Source organism: Anoplolepis gracilipes, chromosome 8 (genome assembly GCF_047496725.1).
Source record: "Anoplolepis gracilipes chromosome 8, ASM4749672v1, whole genome shotgun sequence".
NCBI lineage: Eukaryota > Metazoa > Arthropoda > Insecta > Hymenoptera > Formicidae > Anoplolepis > Anoplolepis gracilipes.
The window spans coordinates 6,938,031-6,964,867 of NC_132977.1; the positions used below are offsets into that span (position 1 = coordinate 6,938,031).

Here is a 26,837-nt window from a genome sequence, read left to right on the forward strand (position 1 = left end):
AATATGCATGTTGTATCTTTAAAAAAAAAACAATTATTTCAAAATTTTAGAAAAATATTCAATCTGAGTAGGTATATACCTACATATAGAACTTAACAACGAAATAATAATCTTGGAAAATTTTTTTCCATCCGTCAAAATAATTCGTAAGTTATTTATTCGATAGAATTAACTTGTCTAATTGCAAGATATCGGCGGCGTTTAAATTTCCATTTATTTTCAATTGCTATGCGAGAATCAAATTGCCCAGCACCATATATTGACCTTAGCCGCTCGGGGAACTGCGATTATCTCCCACGGTCTTCCGATTTAATTAAGCACGAGCTTCAGCTTCGCCCTTAACTTTCGATATTAGGCCCGCGGCGTATCTATCAGATCGGTCGAGCGAACCGACCCGAAACTCGCCTACGCTCGCGCGTACACACGCGCGTGCACACGTATATGCGTGCGTCTTCGCGATTCCGAGTAAATCGGTATCTCCGTTCTCCCTAAACTCCCAGGTCCCGATGGGGTGAGCCACCCTTTGTTCGCGGCGTCGGATCTACCGGGCTTTCAGGCTCCCCGCCATCCGACAATCCTCCGTCGCTGAGCGTCGCGACGCTCCCTACCATCGTTCCCACCCTTCGTGCGTTTGTCCCTTCCCTTCTTGCCGCTCGCTCGAGGGTGTCTGCCACGGCCTTTGTGCTCTTGTCAACTTGTCAAACTACCCCTACCGTAAGCTCCCCGTCCCCGGTAGCATCCAATACCGTGTCCGTACCGCCGGCCCCTCTACACCTCCGGCCGAATCCTCGGATCTCACCCTCTTAGGATGGCACCCCACCCGATTTCTCCTTTTTTTACTCTCTCCGTCTCTCTCTCTCTCTCTATCTCTCTCTCTCTCTTTTTTTCTCTCTTTTTGCTTTTCTTTGCCTGCCGTTTGATTTTTGCGTTCGAGACATCAAGCTAAGAGCAGCTGCAATTTCCGCCTTTCAAGATATCTTTCACAGCAGCTTTCGCTCGTAGGTTGTTCATTCATCCAGTTGGCAAATATTCTATACAAATCTTTATTTCTAGTTTCTGTCTATGAAATATGCTAAATTTCTTTTAATTGTTGATGTAGGTTATTCGAAAACAATATTCTTTATGCACGAAAAAATTTCAAGGTCCTCGAGTTTATTTAGTATGTTAAATACATGCTGAACACGATAGGTCTTATCTTATACATATGTATGATAATCGCGAGCGCTCTTACTAATAGCCGGCCACTGCTATCAATAATTACACACTTACGAAGATGTACAGTGTAATTTCAAAGTAAACTGATTATGCTTTCTATGCGGATGCATGATATCTATATATGATTAAGATATGCGATAAATCGACTTCTTATTTCCTAATTGCCTAATATTTATGCACTTTTATTTTTATCTTATCGTGCGGAGTATGCACATACATATAGACGAGAGCAGACGCAAACGAAAACGTATATTTTTTCCTTGCAACGGATTATCATGACTATATCTCGCGGTATCTATACACCGACCGCAACAATTATAGCGTTATCTTTTATAATGTGTAAAGTCATGTAACCTAGTGCAATTTGCACGAGGCTTGCAGTTTTTCTTATTTTTTTGTCGTCAATTTTATCGCAATAATCTCTCTTGTTTTATTCATGTAAGAAAATATTTATAATATTGCAAAGAGAGAGAGAGAGAGAGAGAGAGAAAGAGAGAGGAAGAGAGATGTCTACACAGAAAAAAGAATATTCTTGTTTTGACAATATCTTTAGTTTCAAAATGTAAATCTTGAAATGAGATTATATTGCGTTAAACAAAGAAATATAGTTCAACCAAGAAAAATATATTCTTGTTATTTAAGAATAATTTTCTTGAATGGAGAAGAAAAAAATGTTGGATAGAAAATAACACATGCTCAAATCGAAGATTATAATTTTCTTAGAGTTGAAATAATTATTTTATTCTTGAAATGACAATCGTGGTATTGAAATAAGATTATAATATTGTTAAAATTTAAGATTTTAAAAGTCTTCAAGAAGATTATAAACTGTTGCGTATATATGAAACAATGAACGCGTTCATATGAGTATATAAGTTTTGATTTGACACTTTTTTTTCTGTGTAAAAATTCGATAATTATTATATTGTAACAATAAATTAAATAAGTAATATTGTTTTAACTTTCATTTTTCCAATCTAAAAGTTTATTAATTCCGTTTCGTTATCGCGCCGACGATTTTAATTCAAGAGAACGTCGTGCATTTTCTCGGCTCGCGACCGTAATATAAATTACCTCGAGATAATTTCAAAGTTGCGCCGACAGAGCGTCGGGCGCGACGATGCCAAAATTTTTCAGTAGACGGGGTCGACTCCAGTGCCGTTGTTTATTTTGACATTCCGACGTTCTCGCTATGTACGTGTTTATATAGTTCATCTCTACACGCTCTCATCACCTCGTCCGATTTAAATTCGTATCTACGCGTGTCATCTTAACTCAACACTCTCCTCAGTTCTCTGGTAGCATCGTAAATTACGTCAAGAGGTAGTTATAATTACATGTGTCTTATTATTTATATATGTATTATTTTGTTTAAGAAATAACTAAATTTACAAAAATTTTTAATGTTTATCCGCGGATTTTATTCCTATCATAATTCTATGTGCGTGCGCCGCAATCAAAATTCGATACGATAATCGCTATTTAACACACGCCAATCGTACAACAGTATGCACTTTGAATGATGAGTTGATAGTTGTCGATATATGCGTGAGATTAAAGATGTGTGTACGAGATGGTGTCGAAATTTTTGAGTCACCTTGTACAAGTTGTCTGCGTTGAGAGCAGAGGAGACATACGGTGAGCAAAACTTCAACTCAGGATGTGTTCGTGCAACGTCTTGAGCGAGCGAGTGTGTTGGTTGATTTATAAGGTGACGTCAAAACTTTGTACTTTCCGCCGTGTCTCGGCGGCCTTATAGATACCCCCTCACGCTTGCGACGAAATAAAGGCACGGCCACGTAATTTCGAGTTCGTTGTCGCCATTGTGCGAAATGTGTAAAGGTACGCGCCATCTTTTTGTCTCTAGGATAATTTATAGTGCCAAAAATTATGATTTTTAATGATTCTGAGAATCATCAGATCTTCCTACGACGGCAAATCAAACTTCGAAGATTCATTACTTTCTCTCTTCTGATACAGTATAATACGTAAACTTTAAAATCATTATGACAAAGGGTTCCCTTGGTGTTATATAGTCACGTGCAACTCTCGTCTCATCGGTCACCCACATACGCGTAAATTATGAATTATCCGAGTGTCTACCCTTTCTACATTGTCCCTCTGGAAAGTAACTAGTTTGGATCATGAATCTTGATTATCTAATTTAAATCACAGGAAAATGCGTTACGATGAGTGAAAATGATCAATATAATAAGATGTATCAATCAGAAAATTTACGACATTATATATTTATTATATGTATATTTATTTTATTTTATATAAGGCTTTTTTTATACAAGATACTTGTTAATCTCTTAAAATAACTCGAAAATTATATTGATTTTAAACAATTAACTATAAGGATCAAATGAATTTCTTTATTCATACGGCAGATTATAAATTTAATTTTTTAAATTTGATATAACTTTATAAAATTATTTTTTTAAAGAGAAGACTAGTTAAAATGTAAGTCAACTTATTATTAGAGAAATGTGTTCTTTTTTTGTATGGCTTGGACACCGAAATCATAACATGCAATAGTCGCAAAATTAATTTAGGTTAAATACCTTCTGCGTTTATATATAGATATATGATGTGCGCAAGATGTTTTACTTGGAAATTTAATTTAGTTCTGTCATATGCGCAGACACATAGTTATCTACGGGTACATTTCGCACGGTGTGAAACTTTTACGACTCTTTTAAAAAACTTCCACCACCTTGCGATACTATCTGACTGCGAGATAATTCAGCTTCCATTAGTCTTTCCGTTAATTAAATGAAATCTAAAGTGATTAACCCTTGACCCATCGCACCTTAAATCGGGAACAACACTAGCAGGATCCGGAATGACACTCCTTACGGTTTCGATCATATCGCAGTAATCTGCTTTCATTCCGTGAAACGTTAATGATCTTGTTTCTAGTTTATCGTAAAAACTGTGTCACACAAAACGACTTAGGCTAAGAGATTAACTTTTGTCCGCCAAAATTGAGTACTAACACTTTTAAGTTGTTCTTTCTGATGATGATACTAATAAAGGTCACGTCTTACATATGAAGGAGATTTCGAAAGTAAAGGAAATGTAGTTTGTCTTCAACGCACTAGAATTACAGAGAGACTGATCGCCGTCCCTTTAAGACGAGCTTACAATCCCTAGTCTAAAAGAAAAGAGAAAGCGTTTTAAATTCCGATGAGAGAGCGGACGAGAAAACGTTTGTGTTTAAAAAAAATGTGAAAGTTGCGAAATTCTAGAGTGCTTGTGTCGAGACCCTTCCCGGCTTTCAGCTGAAATTGCCTAGGTAGATTGAACCTCTATAGGCCTTGGTAGAAAGCCGCAGAGGGTGTCGAGTATCCCGCGGGGAAGAAGTCACGCAAAATTGCGAAGATATATTTTACGCAATTTAGTCGTGTGCTCTAATTTATTTCCATTTTATATCGCTTCCCGGAACACATATTTTATCAATTGACTGATGAAACTAAACAAATAGAATTTTTTATTTTTATTTAAAAATTTAATAATTAGTTAATACTATTATTATTATTATAGTACTTAACATTATTAATATTATTAATACTATTAATATTATTATTAGTATTTAATATTATTAATATTTCAGATTTTTTCGCATTCTGTTTCGTTGATCTTGCAATTATAGTAAATATAATTTCATAAGAAAAGTTTACACAATATTTTTTTTTGCAAAGTTTTAAAAATATTCAAAAGTTTTTTCATGATAATTAATTTTATTCTGTTTTACAAATAGCTACTAACTGAAAGTTGCATATACATTCATGAATATGAGTATATTTTCTCTCGTTTGTAATAATAATTAGTTTTAAGTATATAACTTACAAGCTGTAATTATTCTTTGTGCATATGATTCTGATCTCTGTAGATTACAAAATATGCTATACTATAATTGCTTTTAATAGGTTAATAAATTCCGCGTAATTAAAGCAGCACCGTATGTTAAACGCGGAAACCAAGTTATCAAAGCTCGTTTATCACGCCACCTCTTGCATTCTTAAATCGTTTGCTTGTATGTGTGTTCGCATATGAAGATTATATAACATTTTCTTTACAATACAGATATAATTAACGTAACGCCATATGAATGGCACGTATTGGATTATGTGGGAATAAAATTTCAGCAGGAAATATTTACCATGTTGTAGAAAATTATATTTTTTTGCAGAAAATAATATGTAGATTAATTCTCAATACTGTATATCATATACTGTGCAATTAATGTAAAATAAATTATTTGCTAATACATTTCTAAAGAACGAAAGACAAAATGCGTTTAACAAATAGATTCACTTATACGACACGGTATATAGTAGTCAACACAACAAATATCGGTGAAAATTATTTGTGATGTTCACAGAGGAAGTTTTAATCCGCGTACTTTCCCTTTAAACCAGGAATAGTTCACCCATCCGAGTCCATAAAAATGCGCACATATCTTTGTTGAATATTTCAGTGTATCAAAGTTACAGGTAACGTGACGAGATTTTTTTCACTATTGAAGTAATACAAGCGCTTCTATAATTTCTGTATTTTTCTCTAATTTCTAATTTTACTGTGTTTTGTTTATTGTCGTTTATAATTTTTAAATTGCATATAGATTATTATTATTATTATCATCATCATCACATTAATATTTTAGAAAAATTGATAGAAAGAATCTTTATTGAGTAATTATGAAGCAATCATTATAATTTCTCGTCATTGTTCACGCAAAACTCTTGAAAGAATAGATCAGACCAAGTTTTCACGCGTAAAACGGCATTTCTCCCTCTCCATCGCTTCGCTGAATGAGATGGAGAAGGGACAAAAAAAAAAAAGAGGACGGACACACCCGACTTACAGATCATCTCGCACAGATGTATGCGTTATATCTATATATTGCGGTCAGTTAACTGTTAATTATTAAGAGGAATTATGGCGGCGTTGAGCGGTATAGACTTAAAGGGCCCCTTTACTCTCGATGAACTTGGATAAGCCTGAGATAGATGGATTTTATTTGAAAAGCATGCATTCGAGTTATTTTGAGATGCCTCTCTTATCCTCTGATTAAAGTGTAATCTTTTTACATTACATCTAATTAGAAAGTCAACATGCAGTTCTCATTTACATTTATACATTTGAGAGTTGCTAATAAAACAAGTATATATATATATATATATATATAAATGAAATAATTAACATTAAATTTTAATAGGTAACTGCATTAAAACATATATTATCAGGATTGATAATATCGATTAATTTTTTATAGCAAGTAAATTTTTTTATATAAATATATTTAATATTTCTTCTGAATATTTTCTATCGCGTTGGTATAGTTAAATCGTTACTTTACGACTTATTATAAAATGATACAATTAATTAATATATATTTATTTTTTTTAATTTACTTAATTATTTTGTATATACCGGGTCTGGAATTAATCAGCTGATAGCTGTCATCCTTTGTTGCGTTTGTTATGCTCTCGTAATTTAGTGTATCAAATTACACAATAAAGATATTATTATTATTATTATTATTATCACATTAATGTTTTAGCAAAGTTGATTGAGAGAATGTTCATTAAGTAATCATGAAACTATCATCATAATTTCTCGTCATTCACCGGAGTTTGAACAGCGTAGCATTTACATCACACACGCATACAGATAGTCATTATACGGTATTAAGTGGCAGTTATACGGCCAGGTTCTTATCGAAGAGTCTCTCGTAATTCGAGAGAGAAAGCTCACGTAACAGCCGTTCGCACTCCATTCGCAATCCGGGCGAGCGGCATCATCCTCGATCTCGCATTCAGCTGACGTTATCGATGTTGCGGATGGATCGTGCGCCCGCCGCTCCGGTAGACGGGGAACGGCATATAAGCGATCGGCCGGCTTTTCAGTGGCCTTGCAAACTGGTTCCCTGCAGCCCGGACTCGATTATGCTAATCGCACATGCGTGTCGACTGTTCTGCTCGCACACACGGCGCGCGTGGCTCGTGTGTTTATCGGTTGCACCGTCACTTACACACACACAACACGCGGAAGCGCATATACACACACACACATACTCATACATATACTCGCAGTCAACGTTACAAGAATCAGGATACCGATACCGATACCGTCCGGATATGTGTGTGTATGTGTATGTTCTGTGCACGTGTGTGCGCGCTGGAATCCTTGATCGCGAACACCCTTTAATGCTGCCACGACCTCCCGCCAACTGGACATCTTCTAATGCGCGTAACGGTATATTTGAAGTATTGCTGCCACGTTTCTTAACTTTTGTTAAATCTAACATTTGTTGGCATATTTCTTTTCTTTTCCTTCTACAAGATATATTTTCTATTATTCGATAATATATTTAGCGATGATCCATTATTTAAATTTTAAAACGCCATCAGATAACATACTTGCAAAAGGATGATTCATTGATTGATCAAGTTTAATTTTAATATAAGATTGTACTTGAAAAGTGTGAAATTTTTTATTTATATTTTTGTTGCAATTTTTTAACAGTAAGTTAATATCACATGTTATAATAATAATATAAAAATAAAAACTCGACATCTAATAATTAAATTGTTCTTTTAGCTTTGTTATATGCGCAATTTCCAGCATCATTAAAAGTCGTGATATATGTATAATAACGCGTTAAAATGTAAATTCATTGTACAATGGTCCAGCAACCCAGACAGGTTTAATGCCTGAGAACTTCCGCCACAGGCGAATAAATCATACGACAGCAATATCGAATTCATATAACAAGTTCGATTATGGTATAATATGGAGTTGAAAAAATATTATCATCCTGTTTTTATACAGGATGGATTATTTTAGGTAATAGATTATCTCGTAATATTTCATGAATATGTATCAATATCAGTTTAAAATCGCCTTACAATTAATCGTCTTTTTTCTTTATAAGCCATCTTGTTCGAAATTATATGTTGTATATAATGATAGTTATTAGTGTATCCGCTTTTCGCGCCCATTTTTTGTAATTGCATGTGTGGGTATAGGGGGAGCATATTATGAAAGTTATCTCATATTATCGCTTATCTCATATTAACATCTTATTCGTAAAATGTGAAAGATAGTAATATAAGTTCCGCTATTATTATGCTGAAGATGATTCTAAAATGGATCAAATATTATGTATCATTATTTTAATTTTTGTTTATACTGAATATACTTAATTACGACATATTTTTTCCGCTTTTTAGCTTTTATTTATTCTTTATATTTGTGTGTTTATATTAAAAAATAATAGCTGCATTAGCATAAAATATAAATTGATCTTAATGATTCGTAACAGTGACTATTGTTAATTATATATTATTAATTGACTATATTACATCATTAATTTTATATTATATAAATCACTTTTATATATTGATTTTTATTCATTCTTTTGCATTTAAAATTATCGTTCTATTTAAAAACGAATACATTAAGCTAACGATGTAAACGCACTACATGTTATATAGTGCAAGGTCAAGAGCTCGTAACTTTTTAATATAACGCTACTGCTGTACGTGGCATCAGAGGAGCGTTCAGTTTATCACGTGCTTAGTTTACGACTGTTTTACGAGGCGCGAACGACCGACACGAGCTACGAGTTCCATAACCGTCAAATCCAAGTACCATTTATGGCTGAATCTTTAGGGATACAGCTGTCTACAACACGACGTCGTTTATTTAAACCGATCGTTTTATCTACATCAACCAGCGATATAGATTTTTCGACACACTTTTCATTATTTTCCCCATACTTTTTTATACGTTAAACAAAATGATTGGCAATGAGTATCACATATTTTACTATTATTTTTTTATTTTTGATTAATAATATTTATTTATTATTATGAAAAAATGCCAATCTTTTTATTTTTCTTATCTTTTGTATAAAATAATTTTCAATTATTTTTAGTCGGATAATTCTTTTCATTTTTTCAGAATTGAAAGAGTTATGTAACAGAAATAATACGTTTCTTCCGGGATAGGGCTTGACGTATAAATATAGTTGGCGCCTCAACCGTTTTCGAAAGATTGAAGCATAATAGTAGATAAGGGACCGCGAGACAAAGAAACTCCTATCCAGAGGCCATTTTGCTAACTAGAGGCCATCGTAGCTATATGACGTCACTTCCATATCCAACCATGGCGTCACATGACGCTCCACCCTGTTTTCAATCACCTTGGACCCGAACCCACCCAGCTGTCAGACTCGCTCCACCCCGTTTTTTCCTCTTCTTCCGTGCTATCACCATCGCCATCTGCCGGTAATATTATGCACTTCTTAGACCCTTAAATAGTTAGTTGGTCTGTCATCTTTCCGATCGATGTCACCACCAAACGAAGCCTAAATACCTAAATTATAATTATAAATATTTTGTACAATTAATATCGTAGTGCATTCGGGGAAGGAAGAACAACTGTTCTTCTTGAATGGTATTGTCTCTCTTTCTTTGCGTTATTTTAATTTAAAGACATTAATATATTTCTCAACACAATTTGAGAAACTATCGACGATACCCACACTTTGCCGCTATTGAATTAAAAAAAAAAAAAAAAAAAAAGAAAATGTATTTCAGAAAAAGTGCGAGGTTGCGAAAAGTACGTCGTCCGCATCAATGGGATCCAGATACTTGCACTTCAAAAGAGAATACATAAAGGGGAATTTACGGAGCGGGAATTGAGTTCAAATCCTACGAGAGGTTGAATTTATACGCGGAGGATGTAAAGGAACGGGGTTGAGGGGGTGGAAGGCTAGGGGAGGGAGATGGGGGCAGCGAGCGCGTGGAATCGCTATCGGCGGCCATTCATCAATCCGTGGAATCAATACGCTGGAATTAATGAAAGCGCCGCGCGAACAGCAAGCTAGCGGCCGGAATGTTAATCGCGATCGTCCCGCGTCCGACCCGTTCTCGTGTACAGCAAACTCCCAAGGGCCGTACCTCTCACCCCTCCTTCGCACCCTTCACTCTTCACACCCGCTATGCCAACCCGTTGCACATTTGAGCCCGCTCCTAAGCCCCGTGTCTAGCGCCACCGACACTGTCATATCACTCGCAACAATATCGTGTGTTTATATCCACGTGTATATTTTTTACATATCTTTTCGGCGCGATAACAAATTTTTTGAATTAATTATAAAAGACGAATATAGTTTTAATGGATCATTTTGTCATTAATTATTTATTAACACTTTAAAGATTATATTGCTTTTTATATATAACAAAGTTTGTACGAATAATTATATGCAGTGTTTTAAAGATCTTAATTTGAAGTTTTAATTAATTTTTATTTTTATATGTAAAATTTAAATAAAAAGCTATTAAAATTACAAAGATTAATAAATTATTATTAAGTTAAGAAGTTGAAAAGATAAATAATTGTTATTCGAAAAAGTTATGCAACTTTGATACATCAAATACAGTCGGTAGAGAAGATTTCGATCCGGAATCGGCAGATCGACTTGTTCTCTTTGAAGGAAAAGTCCTTCCAGCTTCAGTCGATAAGAAGTCAATTAATGTAAATCATAATTTTTAATTTCTGTATATATTTTGTAGATGTTTAAAGAACTAAAATTACAGATTAAAAATTGCTATATTTATTAGTTATTTAATTTCGATCTTATCATAATTAATTTACTGTAGGTTTTTGCAACAAGAGAGGGAGTATAATTTTCTATTCAACTCAATTATATGTATATTTTATATATACTGTTTTTTTGACATGCGCGTTTTACAATTTAGGATTAGAACTATTTAATGTAATTTTAAAATGAGGATGGATGCTACGATTTCCTTTTTTATGCACTCAATTCCGAAACAATTTATTGTATAGATTTTTTGTTTTTAATATATTTTTTATGTCAAGCAATATATTTTGAATATTTATGATTCGTTTATAATTAGATTTAAATAAGGATATTTAAGAAAACTAGGATCGATTACGATTTGTAGATCGATCTCTATCTATTTATTAAATATTTCTGTTACACTTACAAGTTAATTAATACTAAGCATATTGAGTTAAATAAGAATAATTTGCGTCCGTCCTACTAATTTCACACGACACATACATCGGTAACTTCACAAAGTTTCCGAAAAAAAGATTGATGCGAGGGGAAGGTTTTGGTGGGAAGTGGCCATGCTGCCTAATGGATGGAAATTTTTCCAAATTTAACGATCGCTTAGCCCGCCCACACAGAACACTGTAATAAGTTTGGCGTCTGTGCGATGGCCGTCACCGTGACGGGCACATGTGTAACTCGCCTTCTGTCATTCAGAGAGCTAAACTCTGCTTTCAGTTCATTCAGTTCGCTTGACAAAGATCATGCAAAGTGAGCTTTTAGTTGCATCCGTGATGCTATATGTTTAGATATTGTGAAATCTCCAAGATATACTATCGTAATGTTATCGTTATTATTATAATTTTTTTCTGATTTCTTTAACGATATAACGATAATAGCTTATTTTCTAATGTTAGAATAGAAAGATTTATATCTTTAATGTTACTAAGAATACTGGCATGTTTTCTTTGAAATTATCACTGTATAATAATGATATATTGTGCAATTTATTTATAATATTATTAGATTATTTATATATATTATACGTATATTATTGCAATTTATTTATAATATTATTAGATTATTTATATACGTATATTATTGCAATGCACTGTTAACACTATTTTATTATTTAATATTTTATCTGTATTCTACTTATTGTTAGTAATATAAGACGAGTTTATAATAATTTTGATAAAATTATTATTTTTTAAAATAAAGCACTTTATATTGTGCTAAATATATATGATATACAAAGTATAATATGCAAAACGTGTTTAATGTAATATTGCACAATGTGATGACACGTGGTTTTTGTTTTGTGTTACAGGTGCGGCGTAATTTCGATTGTAGGGTGGACAGAGGAACGAAACGGGTCTGGAGTGGCTTGGCGCTTTGAACGAAGGTGTCACACCAGGGTAGATAAAGGACTTTGATTACATCTTCCGCCATCATTTCGTATACGCGGTATACTCTCCCCTCTCTTCGCTAACTAAAGGTTCTGTAGTGCTCCAGTTTATAATTTTATCGGTAGTGAGCTCAGTGTGATAAAAAGTCAAATGTACACATGTGATCCACGATAATGATAATTTGATATATATAAGTGTGTTTGTGCTGTCCAAGAGTGCGTGAGATGAGAAAAATTGAGTGAGAAAAAAGTAAAAGATACGCGAAGAGAAATGCAATTTCGAAGTGATAAATTTGTATCTATGTAAAGACGTGTGTTAGTGTGTTCGCACGAAAGAGTACAAAACAAAATAAATATTCAAAGAGAAAGATAGAAGAGAAAGAGAGAGAGAGAGAGAGAGAGAGAGAGAGAGAGAGAGAGAGAGAGAGACAGAGAGAGACAGAGACAGAGAGAGAGAGAGAGAAGAAAAATCATATAAATCAGCCGAGGATAACCAAAGGAAAGCCCGTCAGCAACGTAGAGAAGTGACATTAGCAGGTGAGACAGGTGGGACAGTAGCATGAGTTCGTACTTTGCGAATTCGTACATCCCGGACCTGCGAAATGGCGGGGTGGAACACCCGCATCAGCATCAGCAGCACTACGGTGCGGCCGTACAGGTACCTCAGCAAACACAGTCGGTTCAGCAGCAGTCCCAGCAAGCCGGTGAACCCTGCGATCCGAGTTTGTTACGTCAAGGAGTATCCGCCCACCATTATGGAACTACGGGAGGCCAGCAGGACATGCCTTATCCGAGGTTTCCCCCGTACAATCGGATCGACATGCGGAACGCGGCGTATTATCAGCATCAGCAGGATCACGGAAGTATGGACGGGATGGCTGGTGGTTACAGGTCGACGTCCCCGAACCCTACTATGGGTCACATGGGACACACGCCAACTCCTAACGGACATCCGTCCACCCCCATCGTCTACGCCAGTTGCAAACTTCAGGCGGCTGCTGTCGATCATCAGGGAAGCGTTCTCGACGGACCGGATAGTCCACCTCTCGTCGAATCGCAGATGCATCACCAAATGCACAGTCAGCATCCGCACATGCAGACGCAACAATCGCAACATCCGCAGCAACAATCGCAGCATCAGCATTTACAAGCACAACAACAACATATGATATATCAACAGCAGCAACAATCTCAAACCACGTCGCAACAGGGACAAAGCGGAATGCATCCGCAGCAACAGCAGCAAGCTCAACAGCATCAAGGTGTCGTTGCGTCGTCGCTCAGTCAACAACAGCAGGCCGCGCCTCAGGGTGCGGCAAGCTCGAACTTACCAAGCCCATTGTATCCTTGGATGAGGAGTCAATTTGGTAAGTGTAACATTTTTATCAAATACGTATAATGACATGGCGGGATTTTATTTTTATTTTATTAAACTTTTATTGAAAAATATTAAAAATTTATTAAAATGTTAATTAATTCTATCTCTCTTTTCTCCATTTCTCTCTCAGAATTACACATAATATTTAGCTTCAATAGAATATATTAAAATTTATTTAAAAAAATATATATATTTTTTTTACGCGGCACCTGCTGTTGTCTAAACGAAATACATAACACAGCTTTCAAGAGTAGAATAAAGATTCTATTGGATGCGTGACCGAAGAAGGTCTGGTAAAGAACTTAGGCTTCTCAGGTAGCGGGTGGTCGACTTTTGAATTTATGCAACGCCGCACACACAAAACTAGACCAAATTCGTACGGCAACCGGTTCAGAATTGGCACAATGTCTCTAGATACATCGCGAGCTGAGTTATTTATTGCACTGATTTTTTAGCTTGTCTACTGGTTTCCGCTCATTCATCAGGTCACAATAAACGTTATCTTTTTTTTCCTACGCGTCATTGTCGCTTGAGATCGCAAAAGTCGACATATATCCGTTTTTGTTCGTAATATAATTCATTTTCATTCGTAGTTCATCTCACTGATTCATTTCGTATGAAATAGAAAGAAAAAGTTGTAACTTATAAAAATTATTTATAAAAAATTTCTTCTAAGTATAATTAGTGATGTCATATAAATATATAATTTATAAGAAATAAAAGTCAGTTTAAATATTTGATCGTATTGACACATATATACGAATCTTTAATCACTTTCTGATTTTTTAAACATAATTTATAAATGCAATCTCATTCATATAAAAAATTAATAATATTAAAAATTTAATCATTCTTAAAAATATAATTATACTTAAAAATTCAACTAGACCTGTAAATTGCACTTTTTGTAGAAATATATCATTAGGTAAGAAAGTTGTAATAATACGCTTTGAATTTTAAACACAAATTGCTTATAATACTTTTCTGAGAATAGTTTGACACATTACATTTTTTTATGGTACTCAACACTTTTCGGACCATTCATGATAATGATGAAGTGACAGTAGCAGCGTTATACCACTACTTAAGTAAAAGATGTCAAATGTAGACAGCTGTGTGAACAAGTTGTGGAACCCTGCTGATTCTTCATGTTCACCTCTCGTTTCCTTATTGATTGACGGTTTGACTGGAAAAACGATGTCTCTATTGGCTGCAAGGTCGTCTCCACCTGAGAAAAAAATTATGGTGAACCATTCTTAATTTTTCGGTTCTCTTATTGTTCAGTCGCTCGTGGTTTCTCGTAGAAGCAGTTTCTTTCCGTTATTTTCGAGTATATATTAAGTACAGATCAAGTATTTGAAATAGTAATTAATTTTTCAACATCATTAATTGCAATATTTTAAAAATGATTAATTTGTAATGTGTAATTAATTTTTTATGTATGATTGCACGAGTAACGTTTCAAAAACAAGAAAGTGATTTAAAGGTATGTGTATGTGTCAACACGATCAGATATTTAAATTAGCTCGTTCTTTTTATTTCTTGTTTTTAAAAATTACCACTTTTCGGTTCTTCATGTATTTTTGGAGCGTATATTGTAAAATCTATTTAAATATAACATTGTATTATCGAGAAAAATTATATAATATTAATTGAGACAAATATTAAAAATTAATTGGTGCTTTATCTTTTGAAAATTATTCTTTATTATAATTATTATTTTTTATTTGTTCAGAACCTTCTTTTCGATTTTTTCATTCACAAGTACATATTTTGTTCCATCAATGATTGCTCGTACCATCTTTCGGTTTAGTTCAGAAGCTGATCCCAAGTATCTGCTCCAAGATAGGCCGATAAACAGTACGGTTATAACGATGCCGTTGGCTTGTAGTTTACTACCAGTTAAACGAAGAAAACGGTCCGAGTCCCTGAATATGCTCACAGATGTCGGCACGTTTAAGAATGCTTTGTGTTCTCTCATTTCATTGTTATAATATTAATTTTGCGATTTTCAAAGTTTTTCATGTGCTTCTAAAATTTTCTATATATTTCTTTTTTTTTTTTTTTTTTTTTTTTTTGTTATCTTAAAATTCTAACGTAAAATTAATATTTTAAACGTATTGAATACCATGATACGAATAAATATATCTTTATATATTTAATTAATTTAATCAAAATGCAATCTGAGTTAAACATGCTATAAATAGACATGAATTATGCATGGTTTATTTTAGACGCAAATGCCGTTGGAACATTTAGCGAAATTGTCTAAATTTTTTGGCATCTTTTATGAAACGCGTTATATAAGCTGAAAAATTATGATACAAGTAGTAAAATATACTACAAAGTAAAATGACGAATGTAAGTCTGTGCATAAATTCTTGCTTAGTGCCAAAGATCTTGAAACACTGTTGCGAATATATATTGCATGATAGGAATTCTCGATATTGTTTTATTTTTGTATCACAATGCTAGAATGATTTTACAGGGAAAATTTCAATAAAACGCAATTTAATAATTTTTTAATGTTTTTTTTTTAATAGAAAAAGTTTTGCAAAAATGTTACTATATGTAAAATGTTAAGATTGAAAATTTTGATATGTATTCTTTTCATCTTTAATAACGCAACATTCGTGATACTTTACAACGTTAAGCATTCCAATTCCAAGTGTTGAGCCAAGAAAAAGAGATCGACCATCGATATCGAGGATGCTTTTAATGCACGAGATAATTGTAATCCTCTGTAAGAAAAGATTTATGACATTCTCGCTCTTTCTCTCCTCTCTTCGTGCATTCTCAATCGGCAAATAACCATGTCATGACACAGTTATGTACATACGTGTAAAGCTTCCGTTATGCACACTCGTATGCTGAAACAAAGTTTAGAACATGCATATTGCAAATAAATTGGTGCGACACGGAGCATATGTTATTGACAAAAGATAGTAAAAGAATTTAATTCAATGAACAATTTTTCTAATGTCGTAAAACATTTCTTGTTTTTTTCTTAATACGAGTACATAGTTCTTTATTAATAAAAAAGATATTACAATTAATATTTATATAAAATATATATATCAAATAGGAAATGTACTAATATCAAAGTTGCTTAAAAAATTTTTTATATATTATAAAAAATATGCATATATGCAAGTTTAAAATCATGTGAGAAAATTTCATAAAGCAATTAAAGTAAATAATACTTAATGCGAGTTTAATCACGTATATATAAAGTTTGTAGTCATTTGGTAAACGAATTAGCAGACCGAGATAGAGCACGTCGGACAAAAAGGCAATCTGAATATGAAATGCATTTTATTATAATCTAACTAGCCGTTCACGAGATTGGTGGCCATAATGATGGCGGCTTCGTGAGATATTCGAAAAGCGATGGAGTTCAAAAGGGGCAGGAAAGGAGGAGCTAAAAAAAGTAGAAGACAAGAGAACATGTGTACGTGTGTATAACGCACGTATAAGTGTATGCATGTGTTTGTACGAGACAGAGAGGCGGTGGGTAGGAGGAGAAGGAAGGGACGGATGATGATGATGAATGAATCCACAGAAATCCTGAGACCGTTTGCTTTTGGAGCTCCGCCATGGAGGCAATTGTGAACGATATGGAGGTCGTGGTTTAATTTTCTATTCGATGTCTGGCTAAAATTCAAGCGCCCGAAACATAAAATTATCTCCATTTTATCGATTTAATTTATCCGTTTATTTAATATTTAATAATTATATATAATTCTGGATTTGGTCTAAAGTAAAATTTTCTCCATCTATAAAATTTTCTTACGATTCGATCTTGAGTTTTATGAGACGACCATATTGTTCTTATCTGGAAAAGCAGGTGCGAGAAAAAGTAAATTTTAATGTTCCGAGTGATACCCGTAAGAATGCATATGTCGCGACGAGCCATTCTCACTGCTCATTATCTCGACCTTCTACCTCGAGGCTCTTTCAGACTCCGTCTTCTTGTCCAACTGTCTGCTCGTCTGTCTGGAAGACAAAAAAAAAAAAAAAAAAAGCAAAGAAGGGAGGAAAACCGCCTATCAGATACTCTGGTTTCTCTCCTCGGGGATTTCTAAATTCCTTCTATAAATGTTAGTAGGCGGAAAGGAAAGCTTGATGCTTTTCTTCTTCGCCGACTTTTACGAAATTCAATCCCAATTCAATCGAGATATTTGAATTATTTAAGTCGATATTACGATTATACTGATTGCGAATAAATTGCACATTTATTATAGATGCAGTAAAACCGAATATTAATGCTTAGATTTCTTGCAGATATATATGACTTAAAATATATGACATAATTAAAACAATGTTTGTTACTTCTTATTATTATATCGTGCACTAATTTATAGAAATTATTTGAAATATACTTTCTTTCTTTTTTGAAAAAATTTATGTAACATCTTATATAATATTTTATTTTATAATACTTAAAATTAGAATTTTTTTTCAGTAGCGTGTAAAAACTTAAAAGTTGGAATATAACGAACGGAATTTTAAATGCTGGCTTTGTACATCTCTAAGCATTTATTCAAGAAAATATTTAGACCAGATTTGCGAAGGATCTCGCGTAATTAATACGGATGTCTGTCAACGGCGTAAATATAATCCAAGGCTCTTATACCGCGAGCGAATGATAAAATTAATGGGTACATCTGGGGTATCTAATCGAAGAGCGTTTCAAGGTCTGGTCTCTTACGGTGCCCACGTAAAGCTTAGCTTAATTGGGCAGCGAGTGGTGGCCGCACCTTATTAGCGGGTTACAACATCCGGCTAGCTGTTAATCTGAAAAGTCCTGCGTGTATCCTGCGGCGGGCCTGAAAGACCAGTCTTGGCACAAGGGGGGAGGGGAAGTGGAGATGCGGAGCAACTAGCCTATAATAAGCCGCACGGTTGTGTACGTTCTGTTCTGTTTCGTTCCTTCATGCTGCGCCAGTGAAGGCAGACCCATAAATCTCCCGGGCATACTCCAGGGGACATTTGATCCTTGCGTAACCCAACGCCGTTAATTTATTGCCCCGCGTTTAAAGTCACCTCCGTCCGCGAAAGCCGTGGCAGCGCTGGTTACGCCGGTTCGGCGCAAACTTAGGTCATCGGTACGATTTTCTTATTATCAGGCTCAATGTGTGCGTTACACGATATCTCAGAGATACCCCGTTCGAATTGAATTTACATGTTGCGAGAACCAACATTGTTTCGAGAAAAAGAAGAAACTGCTCTTTATCTTATCTACTTTAGTAAGATGCAAGAACCTAAAAAAAAAAAGAAAAAAAAAATAATATGCGTATCGAAACGGAATCTTTTTCACTTTTTTATCAAATGCTACAGTCGAAGATTAAAATTCATGTAAATGTACGTACGGATGTGTTTTTATTGAACAAGTTTTCGATCTCGACATACACTTTCAGCGTAATCTTCTCTATACAAGCACGCTTAATTATACATGTGTTTGGTTTCACACGTATACATCGTATGTACACGCACCCAGGAACATAAACTTCTTTAATGCCGTTTCTTTAATTAACTTCGCATACCTCAGTATCTTATGCTCACAATTTCGCCGCCTAATTCTCATAGCCGGATACGCCTAATCGAGATTTGAGTTTTTTAATCGATCGGCTTGAAAGCTTTCTATAGATTTCAGTTCATAAATAATACAGAGTCGTCTCGATGCAATGTTTAATAATTCATTTCTTTACTCTGCAACATCTAGTGGCATGAGAGGATTTATGGGCGAAGTGACCTTTCGAAACAAACCTGATTATTACGCCGCGTCGGCTCAGGATTATCTTTATTTGAAATGATCATGGAAATGTGTGTGTATTTCAGATAAATTAATTTTAAATAAAAATGTCTATTGTGTTCCGCGAATTTCTTGTCTACAATTTAAAAATAATGTATATAGTTATTTATATATGGTTGTGTCCGTATTTTTAATATTTTAATATTAGTTTTAATGCTGTTTAGATATGAATTCAATAAAATATATGAAACTTTGAAATTTTTTAAATACAAAATTTTGACGAGTATAATTTCTATTTTTAATCGCTCTTTTAAAAAAAGAAAAAGAAACGAGAGAGAGAGAGAGAGAGAGAGAGAGAGAGAGAGAGAGAGAGAGAGAGAGAGAGAGAGAGAGAGAGAGAGAGAGAGCGAGATAGAGAGAGACAGAAAGATCTTATTTCTTTACAGTATGACTAAAATATTATAAATAAATCTACATAAATAATTTATAAATAGATCGAAATTTTCTGGATGTATATTAGTGCAGTCACTCGAACATGTTCCATATATTTCTCAGACGCTTTGATGATTTAGCTTTAGATCTAGAACATGATCTTCATTAACGGCGTGACGAATGAATATTAATACGATGCAGCTTTCATAGAACAGTCGACAACGTATACTTGACAGTTAACAGTGATAATATTTTACTCGTGTAATATACATGATTCCATAAAAAACAGTTTGTACGAGAATGCAACACTTATCATTGTCAATATTTATATAACAGATTGCGTGATATACATATGTATATATATATTTTTACACACATAGACACACACACACACACATACGTATATAATCTTTTTTATAATATTTATTATATTTTTCTGGCGGAATAGTAAATGACTACTTTCTTAAAACAGCAGAGCCAAGAAAGTTGCCTAAATCGTTAAAGCTTATAAGAGAGCGCTAGAGATTGGTATGTTGTTAATTTGAGAGCGTAGCCCAAGGGAGAGAATAAGAGGGCATGTTCTTCCCAACTTTCTCTATATCTTCTCTCTCTTTCTCTCTTTCTCTTTTCTTTCCTTCCCTTTCCTTTTCTAACGCGCGCTTTTTTCTCTTCCTCCCTATCCTTTCTTCTTCGTCTAGCCGAACGTTTCTGGAACCTACGCGATCTCTCCATCTCTCTCTGAAGCAGAACCGCCATCCATCTTCATCGGCCGACAGCACGACGGGCGGCGTTTGCCTCGAATGCTCGCCAAGGAGAGTTTTCTTCTTCTTCTTCTTCTTCTTCTTCTTCTTCACCTCTCTCCTCCTACATACTTTCAAGTTCTCATCCTTACGCCGCCTCTCTTCCTTTTTCCCTTCTCCATTCTCAAACATTCTTGTTTTGCTCTCTCTCGTACTCGTATGCCAGGCTAACCCTTTGCGGTTTTATACCTTGTAAAGTTGTGAGACTTCTCACACAGACTCAACTCATTCTGTCTCTTTACTACCTCCTTTCTTCCCTTCCCCCTCTATCTCTCTCTCTCTCTCTCTCTCTCTCTCTCTCTCTCTCTCTCTCTTTTGCTCTCTTGGCAACCATAATTAATATTCTTGTTCGGGATTCGTGTACCGCGCCGACCGCAGATCATATCGCGGATATCGTTAAGGTATCTATCATATGCGGAACTGCACTTAGGATCGCAAGATTTTTTTTTTTTTTTTAGTCATAAAGATATTTTTGTTTGAGGGTTTTACAAAAACTCTCTTTCTTAGGCCGACGCACAGATTGCGATATTTATTAAATATGGTGGTGTAGCTTAAAAATCGGATGGAAAAGTTACCTGTACGCTTTACCGGCTGTGCTTCGTCATTTATTCAAATACAATATCATCTTCGTCAAAGATATATTTTAATATTTCATAATATTCATCAGTAACGATATTCGAAATATATCTCGCGCGACATGTACATATTTCTTGTACATATGCATAATGTATTAAATTATTTTTATATGCTAATGTTATCGTCTATAATAATTGTACAACATGTAATAATTTATACTAATATTGGCTCTTAATTTGTTTTGTTCCAGAAAGGAAAAGAGGTCGGCAAACATATACACGATACCAAACGTTAGAATTGGAAAAAGAATTTCATTTCAACCGATATCTCACTAGACGGCGACGTATCGAGATCGCACACGCGCTATGTCTGACGGAACGGCAGATAAAGATCTGGTTTCAAAACAGACGGATGAAGTGGAAGAAGGAGAACAAGACGAAAGGCGAGCCAGGCTCGGGTGATGGCGACACTGAAATCTCGCCGCAGACGTCGCCACAGGGTTGAAAGAGCTCCGAGGAGTGGAACTTCTTTTCCATCTCTCTCAGGGTCGTTTATACCTTGTTTCCAGCTACTACCTCCTTTCTACCCAAACCTGAATCCTCATTAATGACCTCCAAATAATCCCTGTAAGCAATGACGCTTATTTTGTCGTGTTAATCATGTTGCTTGTACCAAAAAAATGAAGCAGATAAAGGCGAGGAAGTTATAAAAGGACCCGTAAACGCGCTCGATGACGAATAGACGATAAGAAATCATGCTATGATAAGGGAAGAGAAACGAGGAAAAAGCAAAATAAGACGAAGAGTCAGCAGAAGATTTGCGAAAACACGTACGAATGATGTGGATCAAGATTATTAATGAAGAAGAGGAAAGGGAATGTAAAACAAAACTGGATCACATGCTAATCAGAACCGCGTTAACCTCTATCGAATAATTGTACTAAAACCTATAAACATATATGTACATATACATATATATATATATATATATATATATATATATATATATATATATATGTATAGGGATGAAGATGATGTAGTTTAATGTGAAATCGTGAGAGAGCGAGTGATCAGTAAAACAAGTGTAGTAATACGAGTAGAGCGCGTGAGAAAACATGGTAGTATGAAGAGAGTAATAGATATAAAAGATTAAAATTGTCGAAAGAATGAGACGCGCGAATCTGATTGCGAGGATGATAGAAAAAAAGAGCAGCGTTGAAATCTTTTAGGGAGAGCATTTTATTATTTATTCTCTTACATCGTAAACACAAGTAGAGTCGTAGGACGATTAGTAGAGTAGCAGTACGAAGATGTCCGTCGCGTCTGTATTTAGCGGTAGATAAGCGGGTTATATATAGTGTTTTTTAGAGGATTGTTTAGATAGATCTTTCTTTAGTACCGCGGTGGCTCCAACAAGGATATTTATGATTCGTGCCAAGTGTGATCTTCGGACGTGTTTTGATAAAATTCGAGAAAGGGTTCGAGTAAACAGCGGCATACGGCAGATAAACAGCAAATACACAGTGTGGAAATGGAAGAAGAAAATCACGAAGAAGAGAGTTCAATCCTGATAACAGTGATACAAGTGTGTGCAAAACTAATTTTATTGGAAACCAGTGAATTTGATGTATAAATGTATAAGGATCACGGCGATGTTTTGATATGTTGTATGACGAAAAGGCGATAGGATGATCGTGGATGAAACGGATTACAGTGCTGAATGATAAAGTGAGGTTTGAAAAAAAAAAAAAAAAAAAAAAAAAACAGCGCCCTTCGGCGGAGCAGAGTCACTTGACGTTTCTTCATCAGCATCATCGCAAGGTTAGTCTTGACAAAGATTGCTAATGATATGTAATTATCGATTACATTATTTTGTCGCGCGTTAAATTGCGTGTCCGTGTTTAATAAAATCAGTAAACTCTGAAACGAATTGCGAAGGAATGATTACGAAAGAATACATTTCCGTGTATTGTTAATACGGTTACACGAAATTGTAAAAGATCGTTTATACACATCTACTGATATGACCGCGAAAGTTGGAAAAAAAATTTGTTCCTATCACGCATATTGCTCAAAATGACGAATATAACGTGTATATAAGCAGTTTTCTTGTAGCTAAAAAGTGTGTCCGTCTGGAGAAAGATGTTCGATATTTTGACGTTACTTTGAGAATTTAGAAATATCTTATTTAATTTGAAGAATATTTTCTACCATTTCTCTCAGCGAATTAAGAAATTTTTAGTTTATGTTTTAGTTTATTAAAAAAATTTAAAAGCTCTTGCAGAAAATATACATTTAATATTATAATATTATATGATATTAAAATATTATATATTATAATACTTTATGATATTTTTTAATATATTTGATAATGAATTAAATTTATAAAATGTATAAATGAGAGACGCAGCATAATGTACAATGTCTTTTACAATGTCGGACACGCGCAGTGTGATCTCGAATAAATTATTTCTTTAGAATTGCTTTTGAAAAGCAGATGCAGTAATATACTCATATTCGTCGCAATTCTTCCTTTTTGCTCTCGAAGCAGAGTAAATAACTCAAAGAATGTGACAATTCATTTCGTAATAGTTATCGCGAAAATTTACTCTTGCTCCGCGCGACATGACGCTAAGTTACCAAGTGTTGTAATACATAGTATTTTCGAAATAGAAAGGAGAGGATGCTTTCGGCATGAAACCGCTTGGCATCTTAACATTCGCTTCAAGCTAATAAAATAATTTAATTAAAGACAATTTTTCAATTATACAGATTCTACAATATACAATCATATATTTTAATATATATTATGATTCAAACGCACACAATTACATTTTTTCTTTTTTTTTTTTTTTAATTTTTATACACCTCTTTTGGTACGTGAAAATTAAAACACATTTCTTTCAGTAACATTATACATATAATATATAGTGCATCTTTTATAAATTATTTTTTTTATGAAACTTTTATTTATACTTTACGAGATTTTGCATATTTATGTTACATTATGTTACAATAAATCATGAAATATCTCATAAAGTATTGATTTTTTTTTTATGCGATTTTACTTTGATACTTTTATATGCAGAATAAAAGAATCGACATATATACATGTATATATAGAAAAAATTATATTCTCATATAAAAAAAATAGAGATAATCTTTATATTTCCTAAGCAACTCCAGCCATAAATAAAACATCATTACCGTATTTGTTCTATGCAACGTGATACTTTTGTTCAACAAATTTTCCTCGCATAGTTTCAAAAATATGGAAGATGTTAATTATTATTGGTTCAATCAGTGTATAATAATCCGTAATACTTTCTATTTAGATTTTACGTGATAAAACGTTATACACGCACGCGGGAAATATATGATTAGCAAGTTCAATTTGGCAATTTGTATTGAAACAAGCGCGTTAAGCGTGGCAAGCGGTATCAGAGCACTCGTCAACTTGATCGTCTGATCTGGTTCGATGAATTGATTCGATTACGCCGTATCGGGAGATTCAACCGGGAAGGCCTGGCCACGTTGTAGCCAGACGAGCCGATATATTCCGCCGCGGCGAATTCTGTGCTGTGTTGTAAACTTAGATCCGCGCGACATAATTATTTAGTGTATATCTTGTATACACATATACACACAAACACACACACACGTACACACGACAACAATTAATGATATACGTAATAAACGATATTGATAACTACGTGCTAATTGTCAACAGCGGTCGAAAATGTTTGAAGGTGGTCAATCTTCTAAGTCTCGCTGCATAAATCAGCTCCTTACCATTTTTTGCATTTAAAAAAAAAAAAATGGAAAGAAAAGTGACGAAAGGGGAGTGAGTGACGTAAACGTGTATAACCGTAATACGTAATACATGGTCTAACTCGCGTTCGCGCGTCGATTGACCAGCCTTTCCTTCTCGAGAGATTTATTTATGTAAAACCCTTTGTCCTTGAGGAGCAACGAAGTGTGTGAAACGGAAAATCCGCGGCGGTCGCTCGCTCGCTGCCGCGCGTATTTTTTTTTTTTTTTTTTTTCGATACGCTCGCGTAATGTAGCCAATCATGGCCATCTCATGAGAGAAACATCCTTTTCATTATATTCTGTTATTCGATTTTACTATTTTACGCAACTCGATTATATAGAGATATAGTCAGTTATGAGATTTTTTTATGTTGTATAAAAAATTTGCGCCTTTGATTTTTTTTTCAACAGCACACGCGTTTATATCGCCGATGATTTAGACATAGATATGCAATCTTGCACGATCGAAAATGAATATTTTATTGTGGATAAATCATATGTAAACTCCAAATTGTACATTAATCCGCATACGATCAATGTGGATGATAATAATATTTGTACAGTAAAGGAATGTGCGAGTTTTTGCGAGAAACAAAAAAGATATTTCTTACCTTTTGGCCATAATATCAATACTGTGACCAACGTTCTAAAAAAATTTCATATACTCGAGATGCCGATTTAAATATGGAAATTTGATTTCAAGACGCGTAGAAGGGGAAAGGAAATGTATTATGAGATGACTCTTCTTCGTACGCTATTCTCTCACATTACTCTTTTTGTCAAAATTAATATATAAGTATATATGTTGCAGCTCAAATTTGAGACATATATATATATATAGAGTATCGATCATATAAGTATCGAAAATTCTTTATATAAACATCCGACTCGGTTGTGTAATGTGTAAGAAAGTCAAATAGTGTGCAATAAAATAATATTAACGTTTAAATAAAAATAATGTTTAAAAAAATACGATAAATGTCGATGCTGTAAAAGTAATCGTCGAGCGATCGCCGTGAATGCGAACACAATTAAAGAAAAATGAAATTTTGTATCTATCGAATAGCAAACTATTGCTTAGATTAAAAGTATATATATATATATATAAATATAATGCGAGAAGTGAAATCCATATAGTATTAATAACTGGGAGAAGCAAAATGCAAAATATATATATTTTATCTTTACTCCGCGCGTATATATATATATATATATATATATATATATATATATATATGTATATGTATATATATATGTATATGCGCATTAAATTACAGATATGCATAAATTAAATCAAGTACCGTGAGTGTATGCAAAAGTAGAATTAAAGCTGAACGTAAATGCAACACAGTGTTTGTATGAAGTATGTCACTAAGATATAGTCCGTATTTCTCGATAAGCATAACACCTAAAATTTAATTCGTAAAATAAAGAAATAGTATTTAAGTCAAAACGGGCATGTCGGTCGCAGAATGAGTTAGAGATGGCGGTCGGGAATTTAAATTAAATTTTTTTTTTTGTCTATATAGATAAAGAGTCGTATATACCGCCATATAGCATACACCACGGGGGAGGGGGAGAGAAGCGCAATTCAAATTTTATTTATTATTGTTCACAATACGCGCGCGCGAGAAAGAGAGAGAGAGAGAGAGAAAGAGAGAAAAAACGGCGAAAAAAATGTACATAAGTCCGATCTTTTTAACTAGGCTATCCGCGCAAAACGCTACCACTAAATAGAGAACAAAGAAAACGAAGAAGTATATAAATAACGCTTGTCAATGAACGAGTACTTTTCAGACCCTAATATTGTTTAGTCCAGTAATATTTATTGATAAATGTTTTATATATATGTATACACACACA

The 26,837-nt window shown here is 34.2% G+C and overlaps 1 protein-coding gene across 12 annotated transcripts in view; it reads left to right on the forward strand.

Annotated features, from left to right (window-relative positions):
* The window catches only part of Antp (homeobox protein H90), a 123,401-nt gene extending 97,687 nt beyond the window's left edge, over nt 1-25,714 (forward strand). For 11 of the 12 annotated variants that reach the window (XM_072898077.1, XM_072898083.1, XM_072898076.1 and 8 more), the window contains 2 exons: nt 12,144-13,588; nt 21,413-25,714. In XM_072898077.1, coding sequence (XP_072754178.1) covers nt 12,781-13,588; nt 21,413-21,666 — 1,062 coding nt within the window. In that variant the 5' untranslated portion in view covers nt 12,144-12,780 and the 3' untranslated portion in view covers nt 21,667-25,714. Of the gene's footprint in view, nt 1-2,101; nt 2,539-12,143; nt 13,589-21,412 lie in introns of those variants that run through there. The other variant, XM_072898085.1, reaches the window with a different exon arrangement.
* The last annotated feature ends 1,123 nt before the right edge of the window (nt 25,715-26,837 follow it).